At 34.2% G+C, this 16,915-nt stretch overlaps 1 protein-coding gene across 3 annotated transcripts in view; it reads left to right on the forward strand.

The window, feature by feature from the left end:
- The window catches only part of CADM2 (cell adhesion molecule 2), a 1,078,599-nt gene that overhangs the window by 947,325 nt on the left and 114,359 nt on the right, over positions 1-16,915 (forward strand). For all 3 annotated transcript variants that reach the window (XM_044251154.1, XM_044251156.1, XM_044251155.1), the window contains one exon: positions 10,110-10,200. In XM_044251154.1, coding sequence (XP_044107089.1) covers positions 10,110-10,200 — 91 coding nt within the window. The remainder of the gene's footprint in view (positions 1-10,109; positions 10,201-16,915) is intronic.

Raw genomic sequence — 16,915 nt, forward strand, 5'->3', positions numbered from 1 at the left:
TTAGAGTATAAGCAAAAATATTGATGTTATTATCTATACTTCTACTGCAACCTTTTTCGTTTACTTAACTTTTACTTAACATTTTTTTTTAACTTTTACTTAACTTTAACTTTACTTTTACTTACTTTCCTTGTGGCTCAACTTCATAATAGAGACATTTTGCTTCTAATAGCTCCCTGATCCATTCAGTTTTACCCACTGCCAAATCTTATCTTCTAAACCTTGGTTCTGACCCTAATACTCACTTGATTATAAACTTAAGATGCTGTCTTATTGCCTCTAACATGGTGTCCAAACTCTTTAGCCTGATACTGAAGGTTTTGAAAATATACCCCTCTATAACATTGCTTTTGGCACCTCTTTATAGAGATAATACATCCTAGAGTTTACATTATTTCTAGATGTCTCACATACAACTCATATACAGTCCACATTTTTCTTTTCATCAACCCCTTGTTCAACTCTTTGTTTGAATTCCTTTATTTTCTCTACCTCTAGAAAAATTTTGTCAGCTCAAGTATTATGTATTCTTTGAATTGTTTTAAATGCCACTTCTCTGGGTAACTTTCTTTCTTTCTTTCTTTCTTTTAAGATATTATTTATTTATTGTAACAGACAGAGATCACATGTAGGCAGAGAGGCAGGCAGAGAGAGGAGGAAGCAGGCGGCCCGCTGAGCAGAGAGCCCAATGCGGGGCTTGATCCGAGGATGCTGGGATCATGACCTGAGCCGAAGGCAGAGGTTTTAACCCACTGAGCCACCTAGGTGCCCCACTTTCTTTGTTTCTGACAAATACATATAATCTCTTCCTCAATAACACCCATAATACACTGTCAGAGTGCTATGTTGCTTTCAGTTTTGAATTTTGCATGATTTTGAACTATACATAATTTATCTTTCTGCTTTGGATTAAATTACTAAAGGCTACTATATTTGTGGATGTATAACACTTGACTAGTAGTAGCAATGGGTCTTATGCCCACACTAATTTGTAGATATTTGTTGAATAAATAAAAGATTAACACAAAATAATTTTTCATTAGAATCAAAAGGAATTTAACAAACTGTTGAAGGAAAAGTACCTGATAGTTTTGAGCATTCTTTGCATAATGTTGTGAGTTAAAAGGGAAGTTAAAAGTTTGAGTTTTATTGTAAAATTACAAACAGGGGAAAAATTAGATACTTTAGAAAAAATCAGTCTTACATAGAGGAAATACATAACAGCTGAAATGGTTCTATTTAACTCTTGGTATATCAACATAAAAAGTGGTCAACCTTGAGGTGTAGACTGAGTTTGCATTGTAGCTTTTTACTTCAGGAAAGTATTATAATGGCCTTTCTCAGAGTATTCAATACTTCCTTCATTTCAAAATAGAGATATGAGATATGAGAATAGACCAAACATCCCATATAAATGTACACGGTTTCATAGTTCTCTGGTCATTCCCAATCCATTGTAACAAAGAAGAGCTATATAGGTTATGAATAGAGTGAAAAATAAACATTTTACAGGAGGCTACTATTGACATCTTGGGCCAGGTAATTCTTTACTGTGAAGGGGATATCTTTTGTACTGTAGGATGTTCAGTAACCTTCCTGTCCTCTATCCATTAGATGCTAATGGTATTACTTCTATATGTCCTCCATGTTGTAACAAGCAAAAATATCTCCAGATATTGCCAAATGTCCTTGGGTGTGGGGTGCACAATTGCCTCTAACTGAGAACTATTACTTATTTTAGAGTAAACTTCAAAGTGGCTTCAGAAATTTGCATAGGTGACTAATTTTCTTTAGTATTAATGTAATTACCAAGAGATACTTATAAGGGTGCTAATTAAATTATTTTTTCCAGAAACTTCTATAAAATAACATCGTTATAAAGCAAAGAATCATAATTCTCTCATTTACAAAATACTTAAAAGTTTCTAAATTTTCCTTAATAGAAATTTGCTCTGGGAATATTTCTGTATTATTTTATAGAGAAGAGAAATATGTTGCTGAGAAGGATATATCATAATAAATAAGGGAATATATTTCTTTATTTTAAAATATTTTCCCAGTTTTATTGATAAATAATTTTGATATATAATTGACATATAACACTGTATTAATTTAAGGTATATAATATAGTTATTTAGGATATATATATACATATATATACACATATAAATGATTACTATAACGTTTATTTAACATCATCACTGCACATAGTTAAAATAATTTTTCTTGTTATGAGAAGTTTTAAGATCAGTTCTCTTAGCAATTTTCAAATACACATATAGTATTACTAACTATAGGCATCATGCTATACGTTATATCTTCAAAACTTAAAAATCTCGTAACTGGAAGTCTGTACCTTTTAACGTCCTTCACTCAAAAGAATATTTTCATTTTGAAGAGATGTGAGGGGGGATGTAATACATAAAAACAAAAGAAGAAGAAGAAGAGGAGATTATCAGGAAACTGACATATGGTTTACATGTAGAATTCAGTAACATTGCCAGATAGGTTTTATAACTTGCAGATCATATAGAGTCAAAGCAAATCTTTTGCCAGTTTCCAATCCAGCCAAATGGAGAAAAGAGTTGGTTTTAAAGAACGATAGAGGACACAGAGGTTACTACAGAAGCACTAGCAATTCCTAGTGTCATCTAAGAGGGAAAAGGAAACACAAGTTTACTGAGGTAAGTGAAGATCAGAGACCAAGATTCAAACTGTGTAAATGATTTATGATTATGTAACGAGGGTGAATGACTCATCTGAGACTTACCTTCATGTTCTACACAATAGGTCAACAACATAACCTTCCTGGTATGCTGTAGGAGAGAGTTCACTGAGCCAATAGATATAGAATATTTAAAACAATGACTATTATTTACTAAGTATTTGCCCAATTTTCATTACCACTAGAAGATTAACTATAACAAATGAATTTGATTTATAACACACTAATGGTTGGAAAATATTATTAAAATTCATAACTCATTCATTTATTCAACAAATATTTAATTGAGGGCCAGGAGTTATTCTAGAACCAAGGATAAAGCAGTGAAAAATATAGACACTGCTCAGATTTTGCTTTTCTAAGAATATACTAAATACTCAGTAGCATCATTTATGAAAACTAATACCAGAGCTTTAGGTGTTACACTGTGAATGCTATAATGTTATGTTACAATTCTGGTGAAATAATGGATAAAAATGGGTAATGGTACTATGACTCATATGCTCTAGGAACTATACAAATGTTAAATGAATTATTTGGGAGTACTCATAAGAAATAACTTTTCCATAAAATGATCAAAATAATATTTTGCTTTTAACCAAGGATCCACATAATGTCATGGAAAATGCAACTGACTGATGTTTTAAGTTATAAACCACCTTTATTCACTCAATATATTATACAATATGAAATGATACAGTACACTTATAGTAGATATTAGTTTACAATTGCTTCTCTTATTTGGAAATTTTTTCATCATCCATAACAGGCTGATGTTCTTTATAATCTTAAATTTCTGTTGTATTTCTTTTTTTATGGAAGAGGTAAGGGTTTTTTTTTCTTTTTTTTTTTTTTAAAGATTTTATTTATTTATTTGACAGAGAGAAATCACAAGTAGATGGAGAGGCAGGCAGAGAGAGAGAGAGGGAAGCAGGCTTCCTGCTGAGCAGAGAGCCCGATGCGGGACTCGATCCCAGGACCCTGAGATCATGACCTGAGCCGAAGGCAGCGGCTTAACCACTGAGCCACCCAGGCGCCCTTTTTTTCTTTTTTTATTGATAAAACATTTAATTTAAAACTTCTTTTTTATTCATCTACAGATCCCTAAGTGATGGATAAACATTGAACCACTGACACTAAATACTTTAAGAGCTTGTATGTTTAAGATTGTCCATTAGGTGGTTTAATAGTAGCTGCATCACTGATCTTTCCTCCTTTCTAAAATCTTTGTTAAGTCTATAGAAAATCCATTTCACTGGATCAATATCTTCACTTTGATTCAAATTCTGAGTTGTTGAAATAAAACAAGAGGTGTCCTTACTGCCAAGTTCATAAAGCTTTTAAATTTTTGATTAAAAAAAGAATCATTTGTGCATCAATCTATCTCTTGATAGTAATTGTGCCTGTTTCTAAAGGAAACCCAGAATTTGTCAGATAAGTAAAAGAAATAACACTTAGGACTAAAGTGTGTTTTTTTCACATTTTAATAATTTTAAAAATAGATTTTAAAGAGGGATATTTTTCCTACAAAAATCTTAGAAAGGAAATATTGTGCTTTTAAAATAGCTGCATATTTTTTGCTTGTATGCTAGGAAGCACTGAAAAATAATTTGTGGATGAATGAATATATCCCTGTTTTCTACATTCTTATTCAAACTTTCTCATTTTCTTGCATTTTGAAAGAAATAAGAAGCAACTAATTCATTTATACACTGAACATTTAAAGAGCTCTTACATTTAAGGCATTTTGTTAGGAGGTGACAACATACAATTAGATAGGTTAAGATCTTGGATCCTGAATGCTCAAAATGTAGTGAATGAAATAACCATATAAAAAAATATATATTTTACTAAGTGTAGTGTTTTATAATAATAGTATATATTCTGTATTCTAAAATAATTTAAACCTAATTATTTACTGTTCTCTGCCATCTGTATGTTTTTTTATATATGATGGGCATTAGATTTTGTATAAAAATATATATGATTCTATATAGACATGTTCAATAAATATGGTCTTAGAGTTCATTTACTTGAAGACCTTTTAAAACAGAGATGGAAATTTTTTAAAAAGCTGAAACAAAGCTAAGATAAATTTATAGCAATAATAATGCATTTTTACTAACCCCCTTTTACTGTTATTAATTGGTACAATATAATACATTATATTAGTAATTTGAAATACCATACATATCCACAAAGAACTGAAGACTGTCACTCTGTATTGTGAAGAAGTGGTTTATTTGTAACCTGAATATTTAAGACTAATTTTACATACAACAGACACCAAAAGATTTCAATGAAACCCTTTTTAGTATTTTAGGATTAATATATCAAACCAATAAGATAGTATAAGGAAATCCTTAGCATATTCATTCATTTAAGAATTTATTTATTAAGCACAGATTTTGTGTAAAGCATTATGCAAGATACTGAAGATATAGCCGTGACTGTTTAAAAATTATACCAATGTGATAGAGAACATGTAGAAAAGGCATCTGATCAAACTCGAGGGTAAGGAATGAATGCCCTCAAAAATGTTTCAAGAGTTTCAAGAGTTAAATAAGCTCTCCCAGAATGGAATATTCCAGATAATTTGTATAAAATTTATTCAAAGAATGAAAATGAATGTTAGAAGGCAAGAGAAGGGGGCTTCTTGGTGGCTCAGTTGGTTAAGCATCTGCCTTTGGCTCAGGTCATGATCTCAAGATCCTGGGATCAAGTCCTTTGTCAGGCTCCCTGCTCAGCAGGGAGTTTTCTTTTCCTTCTCCTCCTGCTTGTATATGCTTGAGCTCTCTCTCTCTCAAAAAAAAAAAAAAAAAAAAAAAAACCAAAAACCTAACTAACTAAATAAATAAGTGTACAGATCACATGAGATAAAGGCTATACTAATGATTTTGCTTTCAGTCTTAACAGCAAAGATTAAGCATTCAGGGTTTTAACCAGAACATTGATGTTATCAGATTTATCTGTATTTTTTTCTTAAAGATTTTATTTATTTATTTTAGAAACAGAGAGGTAGCATGAGCAAAGGGGAGGGTCAAAGGGATAGGGAGAGAGTCCCAAGAAGACATCACATGTAGAGTGGAATCCAACCTGAGGCTCCATCTTACAACCCTGAGATCATGACTTGAGCTGAAATTAAGAGTCAGATGCTCAACTGACTGAGCCATCCAGATGCCCCTGTCAAATTTATGTTTTGAGAAGACAACTTTGTTTAGTTCTAAAAATCAGATTTTAGGGAGACAAAAACTGGCATGAGAGAGAGAGAGAGACCATTCACTATCACTATAAACTAGATAAAAGAAGTAGTTGTGGAGCTATAAGAAAGAAATGAGCAGATTTGAAAACTATTCGGACATAGATCAACCAGAATTAATTAATTGGTTGAAGATAGAAATCCAAGGAAACAGGAGGTGTCTGGTGTATGTAGCTGGATGGAGGAGGCTGGCAGTATCTACAGAACAAGAGATTGCCAGTTAAAGAACATGGAGGTAATGGTTGGAGAGCTGGAGTTCATTTTGGACATGGTAAAGGCACCATGTCTTTTAGACATCTGAGGGGACATGTCAAATGGGTGCTGCATATATTTCAGTGTAGCTTGTGGTACAGATTTGCCTCTAGAATATAAACCTGAGAACAACTGGTTACTACCTAGAATCTAAAGAGATGGGTGTGCTGAAAGGACCCAGCCAAAATTAACATGAGAACAGATCATGAACTCCATTCTTGGTGATCTCAGTAATTAAAGCCTAAATGCAAAAAGACAACAGAACCTGAGAAAGAGTAGCCAGAGATATAAGAGTTGAATCAGAAACATGTGGGGGTCGGGGGACACAGAAAGTGGGGTGCTGTGAAATCTAGCAAGCATAATTTGTAGGCATAGAAACTAAGCAACATTTTGAATAATTCTGAAGTAAAATAAAAGAACATTGTATCATATCCCTTGATTTTGGTTACTTTAGAGGTTATTTGGTAGTCTGCCTGATAGTTTGTAGAAATACATGCAAAACATATTATTTGCTCTAGCATTTTCTTGTAACTAAAATTCTGTGTTTGGAATATAAATGGAATCCTGAATCATGCCTCCAGGGATTATGTGTGATACAAATTCTCACCTTTAATAAATTGCTTAAACAAAAACTGGCAAAGCTAAGAGAAACCGGGCCATATTCTGTTTTCCTCTATTCTAACAGCTACCTGTCATTATATATTTTACCTTAATGAAGCAGATACTAGTGGTGACTTGCCCATATCCCTTTAGCAAACACCATTTTTGTGCACTGAGTTGACTAAGCATGCCAGGGAAATAACCTTCCACCTCCCTTCAGAGTAATCCTCAACCAAACACTAATGAAAATTGGTAAATATTCCTTACATACTCCTGCCCCTTACTCATCAAGTAAGATAAGTCTGAGGCATGCCCTATATTGCCTCTCAGAGTTCCAGAGCAGAATCGAATCCTGTTTGCCCATCATGTCATCTGCTCAATAGCACATTCTTTATTTACTTCCTTCTCTTCCTGTCTCACATCCAGTCCTTCCTAATATCACTCCCATAAAAGACGTGTCTCAGGGTCTGTTTGTTAGATTTCTGTATTTGTCAAAACAAAACTAATAACATGTATACATAGAAAAGGAGACTTACTATAAGAAGTTGGATCACACAGTTATGAAGGCTGCAAATCCCAAGACCTGTAGGCTGAGTTGCCAAGCTAGAGAACCAGAAGAGCTGATGATTTAGTTCCAGTTTGAGACCAAAACAGGAAAAAAAAAGCTATCTTCTAGCTTGGAGGCCATCCGACAGGAAGAATTCTTTCCTATTTGGGGAAGGATCAACTTTTTTGTTTTATCTCAAGCCTTCAACTCATCTGACAAGGCCCACCCACTTTAGGGAGAGCAATCTGTTTCACTTGGTCTACTGATTTACATGTTGATCTCTTATAGGGGTACCTAGTAGCTCATTGGGTTAAGTGTCTGACCCTTGATTGCAGCTCGGGTCATGATCTCAGGGTTGTGGGATCAAGCCTAGGGTTGGACTCGGTGCTGGTTATGGAGCCGGCTTAAGATTCTCCATCTGCGTCTCCCCATACTTGTGCTCTCTAAATCAATCAGTCAGTCTATCAGTCAAATCTTAACAACAAAAACAAAAATTTCATCTCTTACAAAAATACTGTCACTGAAATACCAAGAATAATGTTAAGGCACCCCATGGTGCCTGAGCACCCCATGGTCCATTCAAGTTGACACAAAATTAACCATTATAGACACCCAAGTTAACACAACTCTCTTCTCTAGAATCACACTTTGTGAGCATTTTTTCTTCCACTTTTTTTTCCCCTCTGGAACTGAATCTTGCTTCTGCTTGTCAGGATGAAATACATTTTGCTATATGCATATATGTTCAAAGTTAAAAAGACAATAGACCTCATTTTCCAAAATAATTTTGGCTCATACTTGTTACCCTGTATAACTGTTGACATTTCGCCTTCACTTTTTGAAGAAAACATTATACAATCACCCTAGTCAATAACTGATTCCATAAATGTGATGGTGATAATCAAAAAATTGCTGAAGTATAATTTAATCCTTTATTAAATTTTTTTCCTATCATTTAAAAAAGTATGATGAAAATGTGTCCTATTTTGTCAAGTTTCCCCCTGCCTTGGGTTATTTCACACTGAAATCTTTACCATAATCTATAAGGAATCCCTATTTGCAACCAGGATATTATTGTTGATTACCAAGAATGTATTTTCTTGGGGCGCCTGGGTGGCTCAGTGGGTTAAGCCTCTGCCTTCGGCTCAGGTCATGATCTCAGGGTCCTGGGATTGAGTCCCGCATCGGGCTCTCTGCTCAGCAGGGAGCCTGCTTCCTCCTCTCTCTCTGCCTGCCTCTCTGCCTACTTGTAATCTCTCTCTGTCAAATAAATAAATAAATAAATCTTTAAAAAAAAAAAAAAAAAAAGAATGTATTTTCTTGATTAAAAGATTGAAAAAAAGTATTAAAAATCTGTAAATAATTTATAAGTATGATGTAAGGTCTTCCACAGGATCCTATTTTACTGTTTGATATATGACAAGTCTGAATAATATTTTTCTAAAGTAACCTAAAAGTAACCTGAAAGTTATACTGTTGATAGATACTTATTTAATTGGTTCAAAATCAGAGTGTGGGTATAACCCCGGGTGGTTCAATTCTTCCATCATCCCTAAGGGAAGGGTGAAAATAATCATGACTGTCTGGAATATGCAGAGCCCATTTTGTTTATTGTTGAGGATGCAGAGGTAGGAGCAGGAAGCTTTTGCATGTTGATAGGAATCCCATGTTGTGTTGGCCACACAATGTCAAGACTAGCAAAGTCTCATAGAGCAATGAGCATGTTTACATTGTCTCCTTTTTAAAGTTTACTTTTCATTTCTTCTATGAAATAGGTATCTATGTGTTGATTAAACAGTATTAAATGTGGCACAAAAGCTATACATATTAATGTCAAAAAGTATTTTTGAATCCTCTTTTACCAAGGATGATTTTATTTTTAAATCGAAATTTTAAAAAAATTACAATTGTTGCCTTATATATAACAAAAGGTTAACTTTTAGTAATTTTCTACACAATTATTTTAAATTATTTGCTGACTGTACATTAGAGCAAATAACATGTGCTAAGTGCTGCATTACTGCATTTTCTTTCTTTTTTAAAAAGATTTTATTTATTTATTTGACAGAGACAGATCACAAGTAGGCAGAGGCAGGCAGAGGAAAAGGGGAAAGCAGGCTCCCTGCTGAGCAGAGAGCCTATGCGGATGTGAGACTCCATCCCAGGACCCTGAGATCGTGACCTGAGCCAAAGGCAGGGACTTAACCCACTGAGCCACCCAGGCACCCCTGCATTCCTACATTTTCAAAAAGATCCTGCATAATGCTTATGAGACAGTAGTTGATCCTGAGTTCTTTGAGGGTTCTTTATTGTGAGTCCTGGTATTCCTGCAAAAGAAAAGTGTTGTTATTTAAATGTACATAAAGTCACTTGGCCCATAATAATAGTATTCATAGCCATCTATAAATAGTTGAAGAAACAATTGTATGAAATGCTTGATATTCATCTGAACCACATTTTGCAATTTCAGTTTTATATTCAGATTTCAGAAATAATACTACAGTGGGGTTCATAAGATATTCAGATATCTTTGTTAGTGTTCCATAGACAGGATGGTAGCTTCTTAAAATTGTATATTGTGTTTCACCAAATCTCAGAAATCCCTTGTAAATGTACACAATAATAAGAAAAAGCCTGAACAGTTGCCATGATGTACCACTATGAAATATATATGTTTATGTGTATTTAGTGACCTTTCTTAATATTCCTTTCCATTTTTTTTCTAGATACACCATCAGTTAAGATTATACCATCCACTCCTTTTCCACAAGAAGGACAGCCATTAATTTTGACTTGTGAATCCAAAGGAAAACCACTGTAAGTGATTTAATGAGCACTAAAGTTTTCACTTTTTCCTCCTATCCTGCTTTGATTTCAGACTTGAACTGAAGAAATCCACTGTTTTTTGTCTTTTCTTGGTGGGCAAAGTGATCTTTAGAACAGAAATCCCCTGAACCATGTCTTCATTAAGTATCTGTGGAAGACTGGTCTTTTACTTTGTCATCTAGTGAAGTTTCTGGGAAGGTTTCCAGCTGTGATTTTTTTCCCTTTTATTTCTAGTAAGATATTTCAACCTGAAAGGAAAGTGGGCTTAATCAGTCACTGTTTACATCATAAGACTGATAGACATTACACATTACTAAATTTAGTTTTCCTATAAAAATCTTTGAAAATACTGAAGCATCCTCAAAATATTCTCAAGTTTTAAAGTTAAATGGGAAATCATTTTCATAAGAAGGGAAATCACATCTACATTTCTAATGTAGCCCCAAGGAACATAATTTGTGAATGTGAGATGTTTCAACATTTTCAATTATAAAATAATTTCATTATTGGAATATATAGTTCTAATATTTAACTTTTTGACATTCATGTTTATAAACAACTAACTCATAGAAAATCTTTTTTATGCAAAATTCAAGCATAGATTACCCAAATATGCATGACTCAAAGACTATTTGACAGCACCTTGATCTTTCTAATATGGTGACAGTCTAGGTTGTGCTGGAAGTCATTTATTTGATTTTTTAAAAAGCTTCCAATTTTTTTGCAATTTGTTTAAATTTTAATAGGAGGAATTTAATTGTTTTCCATGTAAAACTATATGGGCTAGCTTTTGTGCAAATCAAGTTAAATTACTAAAAAGTTATTTCTAATAGAAATTTAGATTTCTTATTATTACATAAGGAATTTTTCTAAAAGACCATTAAGGCAGAATCCTGAAATTTGAACTTCTTCAGTTGTATGATATTTCAATTTTAACACACTAAATGAATTCACACTTTCTTTATCAAAGTTTTGTTATTTTAAAACTATTCTGACTTCTAGTATTATTTTCTAAAGACACAAGCATATAAAGAATATTCAATAAATTAATCCACTGCTTTTCTTCTATCTTTTAAGAAACATTTAAGGCATTTTATACTCTGAAAGGAACAAACTTTTTCATAGTAGCTTTATGAAATATATTCTGTACAATTCACTTTCCTAGCTCTTACTTTCTGATAAGATTAAATTGCTTATATAAGACATTTTTCAACTGCAGTATGCCTAGTGTGACAGTGCATTTAGGTATTATAGCTTTAAGAAGAGCTTTTGGCTACAAGTTCAGTACTCTTTACTAGAAAAAGAAGTATAATAGACTCTACTCAGCTTTAGACATACTAAAATCCTAATTTCCTTAGTCCTGATTCTATGTATCTCACAACAGAATTTCTTGCCTAAATTTTCCTTCCATCTGCACACCTGTTGCTTTCATATATTATTTCCCACATCAGTCTGTTCCTCCTCTCTCTCTCTCTATTTGGTTCAGCTTCTATTGTTGTTTTGTTTGTTTGCTTATTTTTTTCCCTCCTCATAATCTCAGAGGTCAGCATATGGGGATGTGAAGGAACATGATCATGATGAAGGCATAGCAAGGGAGTTTTACTTTTACCTTTTCTTCATTGATCTGCCTCAAAGTATATATGTGTACATTTGGAATATGTGTACAACTTATACAATTACATAAGGTTGGGAAACACAATATTAGAATGCTTGGAAATAAATATACCCCTGTTCAAAGAGTATCTAATGACTTGTCAACGATCTACTCTTTGGTTCCATATCTACTCCCAATAGCAGCAACAGCATTTTGTTTTGTTTTGTTTTTTAAAGATTTTAATTTTTTGAGAGAGAAAGAGAGAGAGATTGAAAGAGAGAGAGAGAGAACAAGCAGGGGAGGGAGGGAGAAGCAGGTTCCCCGCTGAGAGCGGAGCCCAATGCCACACTGAATGGGTCCCAGAATCCTGGGATCATGATCTGAGCCAAAGGCAGGTGTTTAACCAACTGAGCCATCCAGGCATCCCATTAATTCAGATGACCTGAGATCTTTTTATTTTTTTTTTTTAAGATTTTATTTGTTTGAGAGAGAGAGAGGGGTAGTGAGAGACAACCTGAGTAGGGGGAGGGGCAGAGGCAGAAGCAGGCCCCTGAAGTGGGACTCTACCCTAGGACCCTGGGATTATGACCTGAAAGAAAATAGATGCTCAACTGACTGAGCCACTCAGGCACCCTAGAATTGGCTTTTAATTTATGTGAATAATTAACTTGTGAGGTCTAGGTAGTTAGATCTTCAGATAGTCCATTCTCCTCAGCTCAAATGTGGTCGAATAGATGTGTTTTATTGTGGGTCTCTGTTTCAGCTACCTAGGAATAAGTTTGGATGTGTGATATTCCTCTGCACAGCAGATGAATGAAAAGTGCAGTAGCCTCTCATTTGTTTATTTCACTTAAGAATACAAAGGTTCCAGAAGTTTGAGGAATATAACATGTTTCCTTTGTCAGAAGGATCCTGACTAATATCACTGTAAAGGAAGTAAACAAAATAAGAAAGACCCCTTATTTTATGGAAATCTAAAGCTGCTCAGCAACGTTCCCCAAATTTCCTTTATTTGTCCAGGTTTAAAATGGATGACTCGGGATTTGCGCTCAGTTCAGTCATTGCCCCAACCTTACGTTCTTTCAGGTATTTTTCTGCTACTTCATTTGTTGAGACTAAAGTGTTCCTTATGTTAGACAAAGTAACTTTTGAAAAATTATTTGGCACTGAAGATGAACCCTGAAGCCTGAAGGTAGAAAAGTGGCTAGTCCTAAGAAATGTTTTACTGTTGCCATCCTCTTTTATCAGGCTTTTTTCTACATGTGTGCCCTTTCTGAAAACTTGCCAAATTCCTAACAAACTGACCATATCTAGCAGGAAGTTATAGCCATACTAAAAAAAAAAACCCTAATTATCATAATATCTTCTGGTGATTACTTTATAAGCTCCATAAGGGTAAAAATGATCATTCTATTCTGTGTTTATCTGGGTAGTTCCCAGTGTTACATTCTTTATGCCACCACCTACGAATAAATGTGTATTAACTGATTCTCTTGTATACTCATTTGCAATTTTCTTTTTATCGTTTTCTTTCTTTGTAGATTGCCAGGCCATTGACGTTATAGAAATAGCTAACGTCTTAACGTCTTTGATTCCTTCCTGCCTTTAGATTACTGTTTCTCTTCTGTTCTTCCTAATCATTTTAAAATCCACTCTTCTGCATTCTCAAAGTAACTATCATTTCTAGTAAATGAAAGCATTAACCTCTTTAAAGACAGTGTAATTCCTTGCCTCTCTTTAGTTTTATTCTGTCTCCAACAGTGCCAGATGAGGCAGACAGGACAAAAAACAAGGGAAGACCGAAAAGAAATCATTGGATTTTCCCAGAAGGAAATCTTACTGATCATAAAGAAAACAGTCTCACTAGAGCAAAGAGAACAGAAGGCAAATTGAAATGGATTAATCAGGGAATTAGTAGGTGGTGGGAAAGTAAAGCACACGGAAAGACTACCCATTTCAGAAGATGAATCATGAAAAGTGGAAAGGAATGAGAAAAGAAATGTATGCCAAACAGAAGTTAAAAAAAAAAATAGAGCTAGTGTCCATATTTTAAGACAAGATCAAAAAATCCTAAAGAATAGGACTGAAAATGTAGTATGTAATATCACATATACCCAGTGGGCAGGTCCAAATTTCCTGTCTTACTCTGGTAATCACCGTCAAAGTTCTGCTCTATTACTTTACAGCTATTACACCTGATTCCCCATTTTGTTATTTTGAAACCACTGAGAAGCCACACCATGGCTTAGCTTCCAAAGGGCTATCCAAACACTTACTTTCCACCATCTTTTCCATTTGTCTGATCCTTCTTGAATGAGCAGGTGAAAACCAGAAATGGATAATGGGTGTATGATTCCTTTTCTTCTCGTATCTTTAATCCATGATCAAATCCTCATTGTTTCTTAAAAAGTATTTCCCTGGTACATAATTTCCTGAAGAATGAATTATTCACAGTTACTAGGCATATGGATAGTAGGCAAAATGACACCACTGTCTTTTGTATAAATCATAAACCGATGGCATGGTTCAACTTGTACTGAGACTCATGCCCCTAACCTGCCCTCCTCTATGCTAATGTTGTTTTCCTTGTTCTAAATGTGAGGGCCCCAGTGACTGTTTACGAACAATCATGCTTTATTTGCCTGCTTTGGACTGAAGCCTTTTGCTATTTTCCTGTGAAACAGCTGCATATCTTGGGCCAGGACCAAATTGTTCCACTTGACATTACTATAGAGGCATTGTATTCTTTCCTTAAAAGAGAGATTACTGTACATGTCTGTCTTTTGTTTTAATTTTCGTTTAAAGTGAGGACAGAGCTAATGCCAACCACTTTTCTTTCAAGTCCCCAGAGTTTTTGCAACCTTCTTCTTTCTTTGGCTGAATTCCCAGACAGCTTTCAGGCAGCAGCATTCTCCATTTATAGAAGTAGAGAAAGAAAAAAGCTGTTACATTAAAGTCATGACCTTAAAAGGTGTGGGGTTGCCCTCACATGCTAGAGCTAAAGAATCATCATTCATTTTAATCAAATGTTTAATGCTTTGTAAATTTACTTCAGAAAAGCTATGAAACACTTCTAGTCAAATAAATGTAGATTTGACATTTAATCTGTAAAATAAAATAATGATAGGTCTCGATAAACTTCTCAGTGTATGCAGCATGATTTTTGTATTTTACTTACTATTTTACCTCTTGGTAACCACAGCTATTCTCATGTCTTGGCATAAATCTAGTATACATAATTGCATAGCACATAACATGCCCTGTTCTGTACAAGAAGAAAGATTTTGATATTTTAGGAAGACAGATCACATACCATGTAACAACCGGTAAGGTGTTCTAGAGGAACAATTATGCATCCACTTTCAAAATGATCAAGAATTTGAGAAGAAATCTGTTAAGAACATATTGATATATTTGATGCATTTTCTTATTAGTATAATAGAGATTAAAAAACGAGTTGCAAATTATTATATCAAGTCCATTTTCTCAGGCTAAGATGACCTTTTTACAAAACACAGGTTATTTACTAACTCTCAGACAATCTAATCACAGTCAGAAGAAATGACAAAATAAACCAGGAGTTAAACAAGGGAAGTTATCATCCATAATGAAATGTTTTAGGCCAAAACAGGACAAACGCAAATTTTGAAAGAAGAGCAGTGATTGATAATAATAGCCGTTTCCTAGCATTTGACCTAATGCATAATAGATGTTAATTACACAACAGTTATTTCTCTCCTGAGATCTATGTTATAGAAAGTCATGGAGTTAATCATCAAGGTCTGTGCTTCTGTTCAGATATAATTCCTATGCAGCCATGTTCTGGGGCACCGAGAATTGTGTGGCACATTAGAAAGAGAAATACAAAACTAGGCTTGAATTATAAATCTGTGGATATCTGTAGTCTGAGTCAACTTGAGCAAGTCACTTAACTACCTGAGGTGTTTTATTTTTAATTAATAAATTATACTTTTTAGAGCAGCTATAGGCCCATAGTGAAACTGTGGAAAGTACTGAGTTCCATATATCCCCATCACCACACATGCACAACACACCCCACTATGAACAGTCCACACAACAGGGGTGCCCTTATTACAAACCATGGACCTACAGGAATCCATTGTTCTTACCACAAAGTCCACAGTTTACATTAGAGTTCAAGCCCATTTACCAAGTCTTTTTTTTCTTTAAAAATAAAATAAAATCTAGTGAACAAACTGTTTTAAAGATAAATGACTATGTATTCAAAATTTCTCTAAGTAACTTCATAGTAAATAATAACCAAGAGGATGACAATAAATTATAATTTGGTCAAAGAGTTACATACAGTCTATCTCACCAAGTTTTAAACTTGGGAGTCTTAATTATATATTTAATACATATGCAAATTTTGGACTGCTATGGCCATCCTGGAAATTGAGTTATCATCTCAAATTTCTTCCACGGCTCTGAAATCCAAAGTTGCAAGCAGAATGAACACAGAATTATCTGTGACTTTAAAAACCATGTTTGAACAGCAAAGATATCCATGCTAAAATCATGGCAGAAATGATTGAACAACATGGTTATTTTAGTTGCGGTTACACAGTAATAATGAGGTGCTAGAAGAGAGTCAGAGGCATGAATCCCTGTCAGGGGTAAAATATAATATAGTGAGAAATGGGAAACTGGAAAATACTGGAAAATGGGAAACTGGAAAAAACTGGAAAAATATAATATAGTGAGAAATAGGGAAACTGGAAAATACCTGTCAGGGGTAAAATATAATATAGTGAGAAATGGGAAACTGGAAAATACTGAGCCATAGAAGCAGCACCTTCATAGTGTTAAGGTAGAAAAAGTTTTAGAATAATTGGAAAGGACTCAAAGGGATAGAAAATGAGTTTTGGTCCCCAAAACATGGACAAGAGCAGCTCTCCTGGAATGGAAGAGCCATGTTAGCAAGTTTTGACAGAAGGCCAAAGGAGATCTAAATACCTTTACACAACCAAAACTGAATGAAAAGCATAACCCGTGGGTGGTTGACAATCCAGGGTCAATATGTAAGACCTTGTTTTGATATAGTTTCCCAATTTTTTTATGATTATTGTCTTATTTAAACTACACAACTAT

Source organism: Neovison vison, chromosome 6 (genome assembly GCF_020171115.1).
Source record: "Neovison vison isolate M4711 chromosome 6, ASM_NN_V1, whole genome shotgun sequence".
Taxonomy (NCBI): Eukaryota; Metazoa; Chordata; class Mammalia; order Carnivora; family Mustelidae; genus Neogale; species Neogale vison.